Source organism: Rhincodon typus, chromosome 5 (assembly GCF_021869965.1).
Source record: "Rhincodon typus isolate 14 chromosome 5, sRhiTyp1.1, whole genome shotgun sequence".
NCBI lineage: Eukaryota > Metazoa > Chordata > Chondrichthyes > Orectolobiformes > Rhincodontidae > Rhincodon > Rhincodon typus.
The window spans coordinates 75,532,165-75,548,247 of NC_063336.1; the positions used below are offsets into that span (position 1 = coordinate 75,532,165).

Below are 16,083 nucleotides of genomic sequence, written 5' to 3' on the forward strand. Positions count from 1 at the left end.
ATGGTCTGTAGCAGCGTTCCCTCTAAGCAATGTGATTGCAAACTGATTGGTATGCCAACACATTGATTTCCACATGTGAAAGCTGTTACTGTGCATGACCCTCAGAGATCCGCGCAGAGGAAAAAGGGAACGTTGGTCTTCAGTGCATCCTACTGCATCCCCTCCCTCCACAAACCTTGTTCCCTATGCTTGGAGTTCACCCCTTTTCCTTGCTACTAACAAAAGCAGAATCAAACTTCTGTCAATCATAGTGTCCTGTTCGACCACTGGTCCAGCATGTGACCACGCGTTTTCTCAATCGTCAAGGTAGCTTACTGCCACCAAGCTATTATTGCTTGTCACCCCCCCCCCCCCAACTCAGCTTATTTGGTGCTAACGCTCTCATCCACACCTTTATTATTTCCAGAGTTGAGTCCGATGACTCTTCATCAGAATTCAAACCATTAACTCTGCTTTCTTCCCACAATCCGATGACCTTGCCTGATATTCTGTATCCACAATACTGGGGTTTACTGTCAAGAGCAAACCTTTTTGTTCTACAGAACAGAATGCGAAATATAGTTTGCTGGTGACAAAGTTGGGTGGAATTTGGATTTGTGAGGATGATGCAAGGAGATTTAGACAAGTTGCCTGAATGGGCAAACAATTGGCAAATGCAGTTCAATGTCTAAATGTGAGTTATTCACTTTGGTGTGAAAAGCGGAAAGGAAGAGTATTATTTAAATGGTAATATATGGGAATTGTGTATGTACAAAGAGATCTGGGTGTCTGTGTACACCAGTCAATGAAAGTAGATAGACAGATGCAGCGAGAAATTTGGAAAGCAAATGATTTATTGATCTTCATTAAAAGAGTGTTGGAGTTTAGAAGATCAGAAGAAAGAGATAAATGTTTACATTCTAAAGACATCAAGGTGTATGGAGAAACAATGAGAATATGACATTGAGATATAAGAATCAGTCGTAATATCGAATGGTAGAAGTGCTACTCCTCTTATTTTCTATGTTTCTATGCCAACCTCTGTAGCTCTACCCAAGCTCCCAAGTCTCATTGTATCCTCGATGCCAACCTATGTCAATCCAGTCAACATTTATGGCCCACATGCAATCTTAGTATGAACTCATGCAAAACCATGCCACCCACTCCCTATTCTTTTCTTTTACACTTGCAATGCTAACTCATCCAATGGGTAAACCTCTGGACTGATGCTGAAGTTGAATAAAGATATAATTTTAAAAAAGTAAGCTCTCCCACTGGTAATAAAAGGTTATTACTATATTGAAGGTCATTTAACCCTGAACAACGATATATATATAATATATATATATTTGTAGTCCCACTTTAAAAACATTATAAGCTTTTGGAGCTGTCAGGCTGTGAACTTACGTGCATCATGTGTTAATGAGTGGTTGCGAAATCAGGCATGCAGTTGTAAAGACAATATAACAATAGTCCTCAGGCTTTTGTCAAGAGACAGAATGAAATAATGAATTTTTGTTTTACAATATTTAAAGTTAGGAGATTATTTTTTAATTTAACAATGAGGATGTCGTTGACTAGTCCAGCATTTATTGCCCATCCTAAAAGGCAGTCAAGAGCAACCACATTGCTGTAGGCCTGGTGTCATATGTCAGCCAGACAAGGATGGAGGATTTCCTTCCCTAAAGGACATTAGTGAACCAGATGGTTTTTCTGACAATTGTTTCTTTGGTCATCATTAGACTCTTAATTACAGGTTTTTAATTGAATTCAAATTCTGCCGTGTGCTGTGGTGGGAATCAAACCCAGGCCCCCAGAGCATTACCTGGGTCTCTGGATTAACAATCAGCGATAATACCAGTAGGTCGTCGCCTCCCCTTAAAGTACTTTGATAGCTTGGCTGCACTGTTGTCAGCTCCCTCATGGGATCCATTGACTGCAATTAATTTATCCACTTTTTAGTCCCAAAGTGTACCTGACGGCTCCCAACGGTGTCCTGAGACCATATTCGAAATGATATCTTACCACCACCAAAGAACTTGTTTAAGTTTAGACTTTCTCCTACCAGTTCCAACCTGCTCAAGTCATGATGCGCTGAATCTACTATGTTATTCTTGGTTGATTTTGTTTTGATTACAGTGACATTGATCAAGCAAGTTTTTCCGTTTTGAAATCCAAGTTGACCATTTATTATTATCTTCAGTTTCTTAATGTTCTTCAATTTATTATTTTTCCCTCACCTATATTGATGTCTATAGTTTTCTGAACATGTTCTTACCTTTAGGTAAGGTCTTAGGTCATTGAGATGGTAAGAGTAAAATCTTTTGACTATAGTAACATGTATATCAGTGGTATGAAACCTAGGCTTTGAAAAATGTGAAACATGTTAAAGGATAAATTGAAGGAGGGGAAAAGGTTGCTTTTGCTGCAGTTCAGACTCTATCTTTGAATTTAGTTTCATTCTGCAAAGATTAAGGCCTACTTTGCATTGCCAGCAGTTATAATATTGTAACCAGAGGTTAATTCTAACTGTAGTAAATCATATTTTAATCAACCCCCCTCTGAATGCGCTTGTTGTTTCTACAAGCTCACGTTTGATTTGGAAATCGGTGTTACACGTTGATGGAACCCATCTCATTTTTTTTCGTTCTAGTATTGCACATTGAAGCTTGCCCTACCACACACCACCTGTTTCAAATGATTATGATTTTGATTCAAAAGTTATTATAAATTTTGTTATAATCTTCAACAGTATCCCAGTGTACATTAAGACCTTTTGACAAGTTTATTTATGCTTGTCCTTTGGAACAGAACAGTTGCTAATCTATTGCTAACAGTGCAAGTATATTTGAGCTGTTGTGCTTATGTCAAAAGTAATCATTTCCACTAACATTTACTTTGTGTTTTCTAGGCAATTTTAGTTTTTTGTTGGACATATATCCGTCGATACCAGAGTCAGCAAGAAAGTGAAGTTGTCTCCACCATAACTGCCATTTGCGCACTTGCTGTTGCACTGATTACTTCGTCATTGCTGCCTGTTGACATATTCCTTGTTTCTTATATGAAAGATCCCAGAGGGTCTTACAAGGTATTATACAAATATGAGGCTAAACTGAAAATTGCTATAGAGACGTAAACTATGCAGTGATTCTGGAATATATATCTTTTACAATAAAATGCTTATTTCGTGAAGCTATTCGATGAAATTCTACAGGATTTATTAGCATGTGGCAGTTTCATTTATTAGTTTCTGGTGTGTGTACAAGAGAGGTTCAGAGGAAGATGGTTAATTTTCCATAATAGTTATCCTTGGTGGAAAGTTAGTTGATTGATAGAAATGTCATTTCTATACAATTTGCAGTTTGGCTTTACTTTGTAAAATAATCTAATTTTCTCCCTTGAGTTTTGCTCCCTTGAGTATTTTATGGGAATGTAGTGAGTATAACTTCATTTATTCAGTTTTTACTTGTAAATTGAACAGATTGGGATATCAACTGGCTGGTAGAGGACAAATGAAAGCGATATGCATGGATGCTTTTACACTACAGAACCTCTGCTATTGCGCAGGCTTTGCGGGAAGATGCATGACGTTGCCATTGTGGATTGCTTTAGTGATTTTTCTGAGAAACCATCGACCATTTAGAGGTCGAGCTTGGTCGGTTTTGTTGAAGAGTGGTAACTTGATCAAAGTGTATGTTACATATCCTTTAAGGAGTTGGGCAAAGGTTTTACTCATCAGTGATGTCATATGTGGGCACTAATTTAGGTGACTTAGAAAGAATGAAGAGTACCTGATCTAACCAGTGTTGTTTTAAGGCCAGTGACATTTTGGAAGGCTATTAGACATTTTGTAGTTGACAACTACTTCTTTTAATTTGAAGAAAGTAAATGTGGTACAACAGCATTACCTTGGAGTACATATTTGCCTTCTTATTTGGCTAATTTGGCAAGTTGTTACTTTGTACCATTGAGAATCATTAATTTTATGTTGATTCGCAGTACATAAAAAATTTAAGATATTCTGTGCCACGTAGTTGAGTCTACACCTCTTTAATGCTAAACTGATATATTCTAAGATGCTAAATGTGGTAATGAGATACTGACAGCTTACATAAATAGTGATTATAGGTTTATACAGCTATTGTATTCAGCATTTTCAATGATTTAATTCGGATTTAAATAAAATTAAGTTAAAATAATCCAAATTTCAAAGAATAGATTTCGTAGAATCCCTACAATGTGGAAACAAGTCCTTCAGCCCAACAAGTCCACACTGACCCTCGGACGATCCCACTCAGACCCGCCCCCCTATGACCCATCTAACCTACACCTCTCTGAACACGTCGGACAACTTAATGGCCAATCTACCTAACCTGCACATCTTTAGACTGTGGGAGGAAACTGGAGCACCCGGAGAAAACCCACACAGACACGGGGAGATTGTGCAAACTCCGCACAAACAGTCGCCCAGGGGTGGAATCAAACCCGGGTCCCTGGTGCTGTGAGGCAGCAGTGCTAACCACTGAGTCACCGTGCCGCCCAAATCTAAAGTAAAGCAGAAATATGTTGATTGCTTAAATAAAAGGCCAGCGTTGTTCTATAGATTTGTCTTGCTAGGAATGTGGTCGTAAAAGGTCATCTTTGTGTAATGTTATAAGGCATCCACATGAACAACCTAATTTCTGCATAAATGGGAGGATTCTCCCTGTTCTGCAGCGTCTATTTTCCCTTTGCTGGGGAAAAGCATTAACTCATTTGTACACAATCCACCATCAAATATTTAAGGTCCCAATGACTTTTGATTATTTACGATTCATTTAAAAGAAAACAATGATGGCCGATCTTTTTATTCTTTCATGGGATATGATGCCACTGGCAAGGCTGGCATTTGATAGCCATCATTCATTTCCTTTGAACCAAATGGCTTGTTCAAGCCATTTCAAAAGGTAGTTAAGAATAAGTCACATGTTGGCCAGATAAGGATGGCAGATTCCTTTCCTAATTAGTGAATTTTCTTTTGGAGTTGTCGATGATAGTTGTCATGGTCAACATTCCTGAAACTGACTTTGTGCCATCTTGGAGACACATTTGGTGAATCACACTCTGCAATAGCTGGCAGCTTATCCTCAGTGGTGATTGATTCTATGAAAAGTAGTAGTTGAACTTTTTCTTAATTTACCCATCCTGTACTGTGTCTCATGGTCCTCCTAAATAATTGAACATAACTAGCTCTGGGCCAAGTGTAAGTCTTCTGCCATTTTTAAAGGTCTGCATCAAATCTATGCAACTTTGATATTATGGAATAAAAATCTGTAGCTTAGTTTTTTTCTAATAAATTAAGGCCCTTAAATTAAAAGGCATAGTATTTCCATTATGTTGTCAGGCGGTGAAGTACTCAGTAGATTTGTTGATGAATTTCACTCTGCTAAACTGGTTTCATGTTGGTGTGCAAGGAACAGAAAGACTCACACTTCTGGCTAAATTAACTTGCTTCTGATGCATAATGTTACTATGTGCAGAGATCATAGTTCCTCAAATTCTTCTGTTCAAGGTGTGAGATCTTCAGTTCAGAATCCATTTTTGAATTGTCTTAAGGGAAATGGTTGAGTTGATCCTGGCTGTAACTTTATTGATTGTCACATTACCAATGAGGTTTGAGATTTATTGCTTTTAAATATAATCTTCCCTGATTTACCAAAACTTCAGTCTGTCCTCTAACTTTAACTGAAAATGATTTATTATGCAGCATAGGTCATGGCCCGGATCCCTCAGGAATTTCCTAATCATGTACCTGTCCAAATGTCATAAAAATGTTGTAACTGTGCCTACATCTCTACATCTACCGCTTCATCTGGGGCAGCTCATTCCACATATGAACCACCCTTTATGTGAAAATGTTGCCCTCAGGTCCCTTTTAAAACTTTCTCTTCTCATCTTAAAGTTATGCCCTCTAGTTTTAAACTCCCTAACATGAGGGAAAAGATTTTGCTTTTCACTTCTTAACTATGCCCCTCTTAATTTTATAAACCTCCATAAGGTCACTTCTCAACCTCCTGTGGTCCAGTGAAAAAAGGTCCCAGCTTATCCAGCCTCTCCTTGTAACTCAAACCCTCCAGTCCCAGTGACATCCTTGCAAATTTTTTCTGCACCCTCTCCAATTTAATAATATCTGTCCTATAGCAGGGTGACCAGAGCTGTACACAGTACAATGGCCTCACCAATGCCCTGTACAACCGCAACATGTTGTCCCAATGAGTTAAGTCTGCTTAAACTGCTAAAGCAGTTTAAAGAATTCTTTCCAGCTTCAAAAGGCTGGACTACTACAAACCAAACTGCCCTTCTGTTGATACAAAACTGTTGTCAACTGAAGCCAGTTTGTGGCCTTGATCTGTATTTCTGTATGTCATTCAAGTGTACACCCCTTGTCATTTAGCTGATGTTAAACTCACTGTTCAAAAATTTAGTTTTGACCTTTTTAAAAAGGAATGTTGCTGCACAGAATTATAACCCAAAACCCACTTATCTCTACTTTTAAAACCCGAATTACCAGATGACAGTACAATGTATGAATCTAATGATATAGTTCTAGGCAACCAGGCAATGATGCATCTTTAGATGTTTGCCATTAGTGGATTAGAACATGTTGCTTCAATTAAGAATCACATTTCCGCAGTACCTTTTGAGATATTGGGCATTAACTAGCTTGTTATCATTGCAATATTTGCAATTCTATTCCCAAGTGCCTGCTAAAGCAAAACAGTCTGAAAAGATACTTTTCACATTGAATGCTTCCTTCCTGCTTTGTGTGGAACAAATGTGTACGCGGAACACATGAGATGTTAAACACACATCTTGACTTAGATTCAGGTAGAATTTGTTGCCTTCATTAAGCTTTGTACAGTTTGAAAATCCATTCTACAACTATCTCATTGAATTGAAGGCCCATTCTAACCACACTTTTATCAGACCGCTACCTGTGCAAATTGTACTTCCCAAATAACCTCATATATGTTTGTTTTAGGAATGGGCAGCTGACAACATCACAAGGCAGAATATTGAAGACACTGTACTCTATGGATATTACAGTAAGTATTCAGATTTTTGAATTGTTTTAGCAAATCTAATATTCCAATATAAATCCTTGCTCAAGTTCAGCAAAATTGATTATGAGATGGGGTGGTTTTTCTGATGGTTGTTATTTTAAAGGGATGATTGTTTTGGCCTGTGCTCTGTTCTTTTTCTACTTGGTGCATGGAGAAATGGTCTCATCTTGGTCTGTCTTCTACTTGTGTAATGCTGTACTTAGTGAAAGATATCCCTGAAACTTGATTTGAATTTGCATCTTTGGACGTTGCTTATTCTGGCTGCCGGTGGAAGCATGCTTGGGCATTGGCTTGCCAGAGTGGATCAAGCAGATTCTGATGTTTTGCACTGTAGTGTGGAGAAGGAACCAATATTGGGCTTAGTGTTATGAAATGGCTGTGTGTCAATCAAGTGGTGAATAGCTAGTTAATGGTCACCATTAAAATGGTAAAATTTAGAAAGTTTGTGATAGAATAAGAGCTTTTCCCAACTTATCTACTCAATGGTTTGATCGATAAAGGCAAGCATGCCAAATGCCATCTTTGCCACCCTGTCTACCTGTGACACAACTTTCAAAGAACTATGTACCTGAACCCCTAGGTCTCTCTGTTTGACAGCACTTCCCAGGGCCCTACCATTAACTCTATAAATCTAACCAAAATGCAAGATCTTGCATTTATCCAAAGTAGACTCTACTTGTCACTCCTTGGCCCGTTGGCCCAGGTTAACCTATGAACTCAGATCAGAGGCTATAGATTCTGTAGCTGAGCAGTTGGAATTTGCTTTCATGGGAGACTCAGTAAGTAGAGGAGACTTTGATATAGAGCAAGAGGGAAATCTCTTGCGCATCACAAGTTCTGCAGTCATGTTTATGGTATTTACAGATTGCCAGCAGTCTTTTAGCAAAACTGTGGTTTATTTCAAAAGCAAACCTTTCTCTGTAGCTGATAATCATGTTCCTTGGGGATGTTGCCTCTGAGAGACCTTCCTTGGAAGTCTGGCTTTAAAACAGAATTTCATAGCTTAATGCAGATCAATCTTAAGATGGGTGCTGTAGTAACTTTTCATGAATTATTGACTTACAAACCAAAGTCAATTCCCTGTTGGGCTGTCTTCCACTCTGTTGCTTATCTCAGAAATATTGAATTTTTACATTTTTAAAAACCAAAAGAGTAATCAAATTCCAAATGCTTTGCTTTGTGGTCACTATTAAGGTAACAGAGCAGCCTGTTTCATTTCTGTCTGGTTGAAGTGAATCAACAAGAATAAGTCATGTATCATTTGTCAGCTTTTTTTAATGTTGTTGGAGATTGCATTAGGATTTGTAAACCAGACCTAGATGTTCTGCACAGTGATTATGGAAGAATGCCCTGGTGTGTCTTGTCCACAAAAATCTGGCTAGCTATAAGCAATCAGCATCCACCTATTCAAAGGAGAAATAATACCATCAAATAAAACCTGTTTATCATTGGCCTGCATCGTGAGGAACAGTGGCCTGCTGGTGATGTCACTGGGCTCATAATCCAGAGCAGGCTGATGCTCTGGTGGAATGGGTTGAATCTCATCGTGATGGTGATATTAATCAAACAGTGTAATTTGAATGCAGTGAAAAAATAGCTGGAATTTAAAAGCTAGCCCAATGGTGACCATGTAACCACTGTTGATTTGTGTAAAAACTCATCTGGTTCACTAATGACCTTCAGGGAAAGAAATCTGCTGCTCTTACTTCGTCTGACTTACACATGAGTTCAGACCCACAGCAGTGTGGTTAACACATTTAATCAAACCATTCAGAGGTGTTAATGATACCCTCAGGAGTAAGTGGGATTTGAACATAAGGTTTCTGACTCAGGGATACGGACATTATAATTGGGCCACAAGAGCAGAGCTAAGCAGTGTGTTTGGTTCTTAACTGCAATCTGGGCAATTGGGGATGGGCAGTAAATGCTCTTCTAGCCTGCCATGCAAGCCTGCCATGCCCTTCAAAGACTTGACTTGTGCGTGTGTGTATGTGTGTGCATATACACACATATATTTATGCTGCAATTAATGGCAATGGCATGACTGACAGTCGGTGCTGTTGAAGGGAAGTGTGGTTGGATAATTGTGGCCTATGGGATTAGCCTGATGGATGAAAATGGATTCTTCCATTTTAGGTTCTTCACCTATAGATAGATATTAGGTGTCAAATTGGCATCAGGTATCAGATAATTACTGTTTAGAGAGGGTAATACATTTAGAGTGTGCATCAAGTGTATCATTTTTATTTCATATTTTAACAGCATGTTGCATTTTGTGAAAACAGGCTGTATAGGCTTGGAGATCGACAGCACAGAAAAAGGTTCTTTGGCTCATCCCATCCACACCGGTCAAAACAACCCCTTAACTAGTCTAATCCCATTTACCAGCACCTGGCCCATAGCCTTGTATGTCTTGACATTGCAAGTACATATTTAAATACTTAGATGTTATGAGGGTTTCTAACACCCAAGCAGGCAGTGAGTTCCAGATTCCCATTACCCTCTGGGTGAAAACGGTTTTCCTCACATCTCCTTAAACCTCTGCCCGTTACCTTAATTCTATGTCCCTAGCCATTGATCCCTCCATCGAGAGGAAACGTTTCTTCTGACTACTCTATCTATACCCTCATTATTTTATCCAACTTAATCACATCCCCTCTCGATCTCCTATGTTCTAAGGAAACTCTCCAGCAGTAAACATCCTGGTAAATCTTCTCTGCATTCTCTCCAGTATTTTAACATCTCTTCTACAATATGGATTACAGAAGTGCACACAATGCTCTAGCTGCGGCCTAACTAACATTTTGGCGGCTTAATACTGTAACTGTTGGTCTCAAGTACTACATTGGTCGCTATCACTAAACACATAATGCTGGCCATATCTTCTGAAGTATTTGGATGAATCACAAGTTGAATGGGTAAAAATCCTTTATTCCAAACATAACCTTTGAAAGGCTAGATGAGAGAGAAAACTCACAGCATCTTTTGTCCAAGACTGAGATCTTGACTAATTTCTACATTATCAGATAGCTGCAACTCCAAATCAAAGACATGCAAAGATGCCATCTCAAATTAAGGGTTGTGTTGAGTTTGTTTCTTGCTGCTTTAGATCTTCCCAAAGCTCTTCCCTTCTTCCCCATTTATTTTCTCTTCAGCAATGACTGGTGGAATAGGAGGTCCTGTGTCAGGTTGGGGACAGTGTACTTTGGTCAAGAGAAGGAGCTACCACCTACGTGACTCTATCATGAGTTATAGCAGAAGGTGTTTTGAGGAACAAAAACAAAAATTACTGGAAAAACTCAGCAGGTCTGGGAGCATCTGTGGAAAGAAAACAGAGTTAACATTTTGGGTCCAGTGCCCTTCTTCTGAACTCTGTGTTAATTTGCTTTTGTGTTATTTTAATGAACATTGCTTCTAAATCTGGGCAAGTGTATCTGCTACCATAAAGATTAAGTGTTCTGCCAGTAGATGGAGGCAAAGTACTTGTTAGAAATGTTGGATAATGACGTACGTCAATGTTTGCATGGGTAATTTTCCTTTCAACCACAAATCCCTATACCACATCTGTAATATGGTAGAGGACACAATTTATAAATATGGTTCTTGTCTTATGCACCAGAGATAACATACACCTCCATGAATTTCATGAAAATTATTTTTATTCTGAATGTCACCTGGCAAGTCAATATGTCAGAATGCAGAGCTGGGCAAAGAAGTGACAGATGGAAGTCAACCCAGAGAAGTATGAAGTGATTCATTTTGGACGATCGAATTTGAATGCAGAATACAGGGTTAATGGCAGGATTCTTGGCCGTGTGAAGGAACAGAGGGATCTTGGGGTCCACTTCCATAGATCCAACAAAGTTGCTACCCAAGTTGATAGGGTTGTTAAGAAGGCGTATGGTGTGTTGACTTTCATTGGCAGGGGAATTGAGTTTAAGAGCCGCGAAGTTATGCTTCAGCTCTATAAAACCGTGGTTAGATCACACTTGGAATATTGTGTTCAGTTCTAGTTGCCTCATTATAGGATGGATGTGGAAGCTTTAGAGAGGGTGCAGAAGAGATCTACCAGGAAGCTCCCTGGAACGGAGGTCTTTTGAGGAAAGGTTGAGGGAGCTAGGGCTTTTCTTATTGGAGCGAAGAAGGATGAGAGGTGACTTGATAGAGGTGTACAAGATGATGAGAGGCATAGATAGAGTGGATAGCCAGTGGTGTTTTCTCAGGGCAGAAATGACTATTACGAGGGGGCATAATTTTAAGGTGATTGGAGGAAGGTGTGGGGAGATGTCACAAGTAGGTTCTTTACACAGTGGTGGGTGCGTGGAATGTGCTGCCAGTGGTTGTAGTGGAGTCAGATACATTAGGGACATTCAAGCAACTCTTGGATAGGTACATGGATGATAGTAAAATGTAGGGTATGTAGGGTAGTTTGATCTTAGAGTAGGATAATAGGTTGGCACAACATCATGGGTCGAAGGGCCTGTACTGTGCTGTACTGTTCTATATTCTATCTTCTATGTCTTAAAACATTGTTTTCAACAATATTTAAACAACTTACCATTTTATTGATGCTTTTCATTTTGGAACATCACCAGCTACAAGTTCCCCTCCTGGCCACCTGCATCCTGTCTTGGAAATATATCACCGTTCCCTTACTGTCGCTGGATCAAAATCCTGGAGTTCCCTCCCTAAGAGCATTGTGGGTCAATTGAGAGCACGTGGACTACAGTGGTTCGAGAAGACAGCTCACTACTACCATCTCAAGGGCAACTAGCAACAGTCAATCAATGCTGGCCAGGCAGTGTTGCTCATGTCCCATGATTAAATATAAAGCAACTCATTGAAAGCATTTACAAAGATACAAATTCAAGGGAAAAACCAGCATTTATACTGCATGAAAGGGAAGTTGATTGGATTGCAAGTTTCATTGATTGGTAGAGGCTTTACTGTGGAGAATACATCCATTAATGCTGATTAATAGTTAATTGCTAGAGTTTGTTTAAATTTTAAACCTGCAAGTATTCAGAGAAGTTCAAGGAGTTCTCCTGTCTAATATTTATCCTTGAACTTGAATCTTGGCTTAAAATTTAAACAGTGCCTGGCAATTAACTGTCAATCAGCAATAATAGATACATTCTCCATTGCAGATCCACTTAGAGTCAACATGCAATCCAGTTAGCAGTCTCATTTCATACAGTTTAAATGTTGGTTTCCGCTTGAATTGGCATACTTGCAGATTGTCCAGATGAATGCATGATGGAAAGCTTCATTAAAATGTCTTTTTTCAACAATTATGTTCTATACTACCAATTCTATATTAATTGTTTAAATGCTGTAGGGAAGTTTTCAAATGGTCTAAATTTTACCTTGGAAATCAGCTGTATCTGCTTCTATATGTCGGCCCTTCAAATGTAAGGCTACGTTAGAATCTGGAATGATGGAACTCGATGGGCTGGAGGACCAATTGTGTTGACAATAGGGGTTATGATTAATAGTGTCCCGCAAGGTTTGTACTAATACCGTTGCTATTAATGCACAACTGTGTGGTACTTTTTATTTGCTGTAATAACATGTAAAGGTAGCATGATATTTATTTCATATTAGATGGCAGGTTGTGAGTGTGAATCCTTTCTTGAAAGGATATGCGTGCTGTATAAATGCTTTTTCAGGTTTCTTGAATAAGTATACCTACTTTCCAAGTACGTTATAGGGAGACCGCCCCACCCTGCCCCCACCCCCACATTCTTCATTCCACTTATACACATTTTGATATTAAAAGTTCATAATTGTTTCTTATCAAGCTACTGCCTTGAGTCAGTGAGGAAGGAACATTGTTTTCTGCTAATTGCCACTGTTACCAGCTGCTGCTCTTCGTCTTGCTAATTGTCAAAATTGTTCAGCTTTGTCTTTTATGGTTAAAGTCTAAAATTAATTGAAATTATAGTTGCATCTACATTCAGTTATACTTTGTTGATTCTACACCCAGTTGTTCATTTCCGATAGTTTAAAAAGATCTGTCATTCTTTAAATATAGGCTCTCATTTTTTTTGCTATTCTGTGAAATGGAAAGCTTTATCTGATAACTAGTTTTCTGAATAACTTGGCAGAGGTGCATATCCTAGCTGCAACTCTGGTCTGAAAGCAATAATGATCTGCTTCACTATGCACAGAATGAAGATTAAAAATGCAGCTGGTCAGACTTGATATCCTCAGTTTAGCAAATAATTTCTTTACAAGATTTACTACTTGTTCAACCAAAAACTTTCACCTTCTTGATATTGCATACTTAGAAAGTGAATTCTGTGTCAAATGCTCAGATTACTGCCGTGCTACATGAGAGGGAGATATAGATTTACTGTTCTCGTGAATCATGATTGGAATGAAAGTAGTCTGAACATTGTCGAAATTACTGACTAGCTGCACGTGTCGTCATCATCGGTGGTCCCTCATAGACGAGGATGACTTTCTTTCACTCTCAGGATGAGTCCGTAGGTGGCTGTACAGACTGATACGCTACTGCAGGCTCAGATATACTTGAGGTGGGTGGGACATTGGTATGGCAGCACGCTCCTTTCATTGTTTTTGCCTGGCTTCCGCTTTTTTCTTGATGACAAGTCTTGATGTGCTCGATGTCTTCCTAGATGCTGCTCTTCCACTTTGGACGATCTTGTGCCAGTGATTCCCAGGTGTCTGTGGGAATGTTGCACAACACCAGTGAGGCCTTGAAGGTATCACTGAAGCGTGTCCTCTGTCCAGATAGGGTTTGCCTGCTGTTTTGATGCTGGGAGTATAGCACCTGCTTGGCAAGTCTCATGTCGGTCATGAGGATGACATGCCCAGCCCATCATGGCTGATCAAAGGTGGTCAGTGCTTCGATGCTGGGGATGTTGGCCTGCTTGAGGAAACAGAAGTTGATGTGTCTTTCTTTCCAGTAGATACACAGGATCTTGTGCAGACAGCATTGGTGGTACTGCTCCAGTGCCTTGAAGTGTCTGCTGTAGACAGTCCACTTCTCGGAGCTATATCGGAGGGTGGGAATCACCACAGCTCTGTCAACCATGATCTTGGTGTCATATCTGATGTTGTTGTTCTCAAACACCTTTTGCCTCAGGCAATTGGAGGCTGCCCTAGCACACTGGTAATGCTGGATTTCTTCATCAGTAGCTGCTTCAGCTGACAGGATACTTCCAAGGTATCGGAAGTGGTCAGGGTTATCCAAGATCTCCCCGTGATCCTTGATGGTTTGCTCCACAATGCCAGGCCAGGTTGAAGAAGGACTTTCATCTTGCAGATGCTCAGGATGAGACCCATGCTCTCATACGCCTCCATAAAGGTGCTGACGATGGTCTAGAGTAGTTCATCAGAGATTGCACACACACAAGCATCATCTGCATACTGCAACTCAGTGACACTGGTTTCGGTGATTTTGGTTTTGGCTGAAGGCGGCGGAGGTTGAATAATTTCCTGCAGGTTCCGTAGGGCAGCTCCACTTCAGCGGCGAGCTTGTTGACAGTGAGGTGAAGTATTGCAGCACGGGAGATTGAGAACGGTGTTAGGGTGATGACACAGCCTTGTGTGACACCAGTCCAAATGGTGAATGGGTCGGAGGTGGAGCCATTTATCATTACTCCGATTTCCATGTCATCATGGAGGAGGCATGGCTGGATGGCTGGCTCATTAGGTGCAGCACAGTGGGGGAAGCAATGGCCTAGTGGTATTATCTCTGGACTGTTAACCCAGAGACCCAGATAACGTTCTGGTGACCCAGGTTCGAATCCCACCAGGGCAGGTGGTGTAATTTGAATTCAATAAAAAACATCTGGAATTAAGAATCTAATAATGACCATGAGCCCATTGGTTGATTATCAGAAAAACCCATCTGGTTAACTAATGTCCTTTAGGGAAGGAAACTGCCATCCTTACCTGGTCTGGCCTACATGTGATTCTAGGCCAACAGCAACGTGGTTGACTATGAAACTGCCCTCTGGGCAATTAGGGATGGACAATAAATGCTGCCTGGCCAGCAATGCCCTCATCCCACGAATGAATAAAGAGTGGCTCAGTGGTTAGCCTCACAGCTCCAGGGACCTGGTTCAATTCCACCCTTGGGTGACTGTCTGGAGTTTGCACATTCTCCCCGTGTCTGCATGAGTTTTCTCCAAGTGTTCCGGTTTCTGCCCACTTTCCAAAGATGTGCTGGTTGGGTGAATTGGCCGTGCTAAATTGCCCGTAGTGTCCAGGGATGTGCAGGCTAATTGAATTAGCCATGGGAAATGCAGGGTTGCAGGGATAGGATGGGGGTTGGGTATGGGTTGGATGCTCTTCAGAGGGTCAGTGTGGACTTGGTGGGCCGAATGACCAGTTTCCACACTGTAGGGATACTATGATGGTGACAAACTTCATGATGCAACCAAAGCGGAGCAGGAGTCTTCATATTGCTTCCTGATTGATGGTGTCAGAGGCCTTTTTAAGGTCAAAGAAGGCCATGTACAGGGATAGCTTCCTTTCTCTGCATTTCTCCTGCAGCTGTTGTGCGGTGAAAATCATGTCTGTAGTGTCCGTCCATAGCCGAAAGCCACACTGAGACTATAGCAGGAGTTCCTCAGCCACAGGGAGGAGATGGTTGAGGAGGGCCTTGGCAATGACTTTTCCAACAGTCGACAGCAGGGATATTCCCCTGTAGTTACCACGTCAGATTTGTTCTCTGTTTTGAAAATACTCATGACTATGGCATCTTGGAGCTCTCCGAGGATGCTTTCCTCCTTTCAGATAAGGCAAGAAAAAGGTGTGTAGCTGGTGCAGAAGCTCTTTGCCTCCGCATTTCAATGCTTCTCTGAGAATACCATCAGCTCCAGCAGCCTTGTTGTTCGTAAGCTGGCTGAGAGCCTTCTCTATTTTGTGCAAGGCTGGGGTGTAGCTGAGTTCATGGCATGTAGTTTGTTGTGGGATGTGTTCAAGAACTCTTGGATCAACAGCAGACCCCTGGCTAGACTACTCCTCC

General features: G+C 40.5%; 1 protein-coding gene across 4 annotated transcripts in view; it reads left to right on the forward strand.

Moving 5' to 3' along the window:
- The window catches only part of lmbrd1 (LMBR1 domain containing 1), a 260,769-nt gene that overhangs the window by 11,134 nt on the left and 233,552 nt on the right, over positions 1-16,083 (forward strand). For 3 of the 4 annotated variants that reach the window (XR_007262077.1, XM_048596598.1, XM_048596599.1), the window contains exons 2-3: positions 2,891-3,067; positions 7,001-7,064. Coding sequence is in view for 3 of the 4 variants with exons in the window: in XM_048596598.1 (XP_048452555.1) it covers positions 2,891-3,067; positions 7,001-7,064 (241 nt within the window). In the remaining variant the exon portion in view is untranslated. The remainder of the gene's footprint in view (positions 1-2,890; positions 3,068-7,000; positions 7,065-16,083) is intronic. The other variant, XM_048596600.1, reaches the window with a different exon arrangement.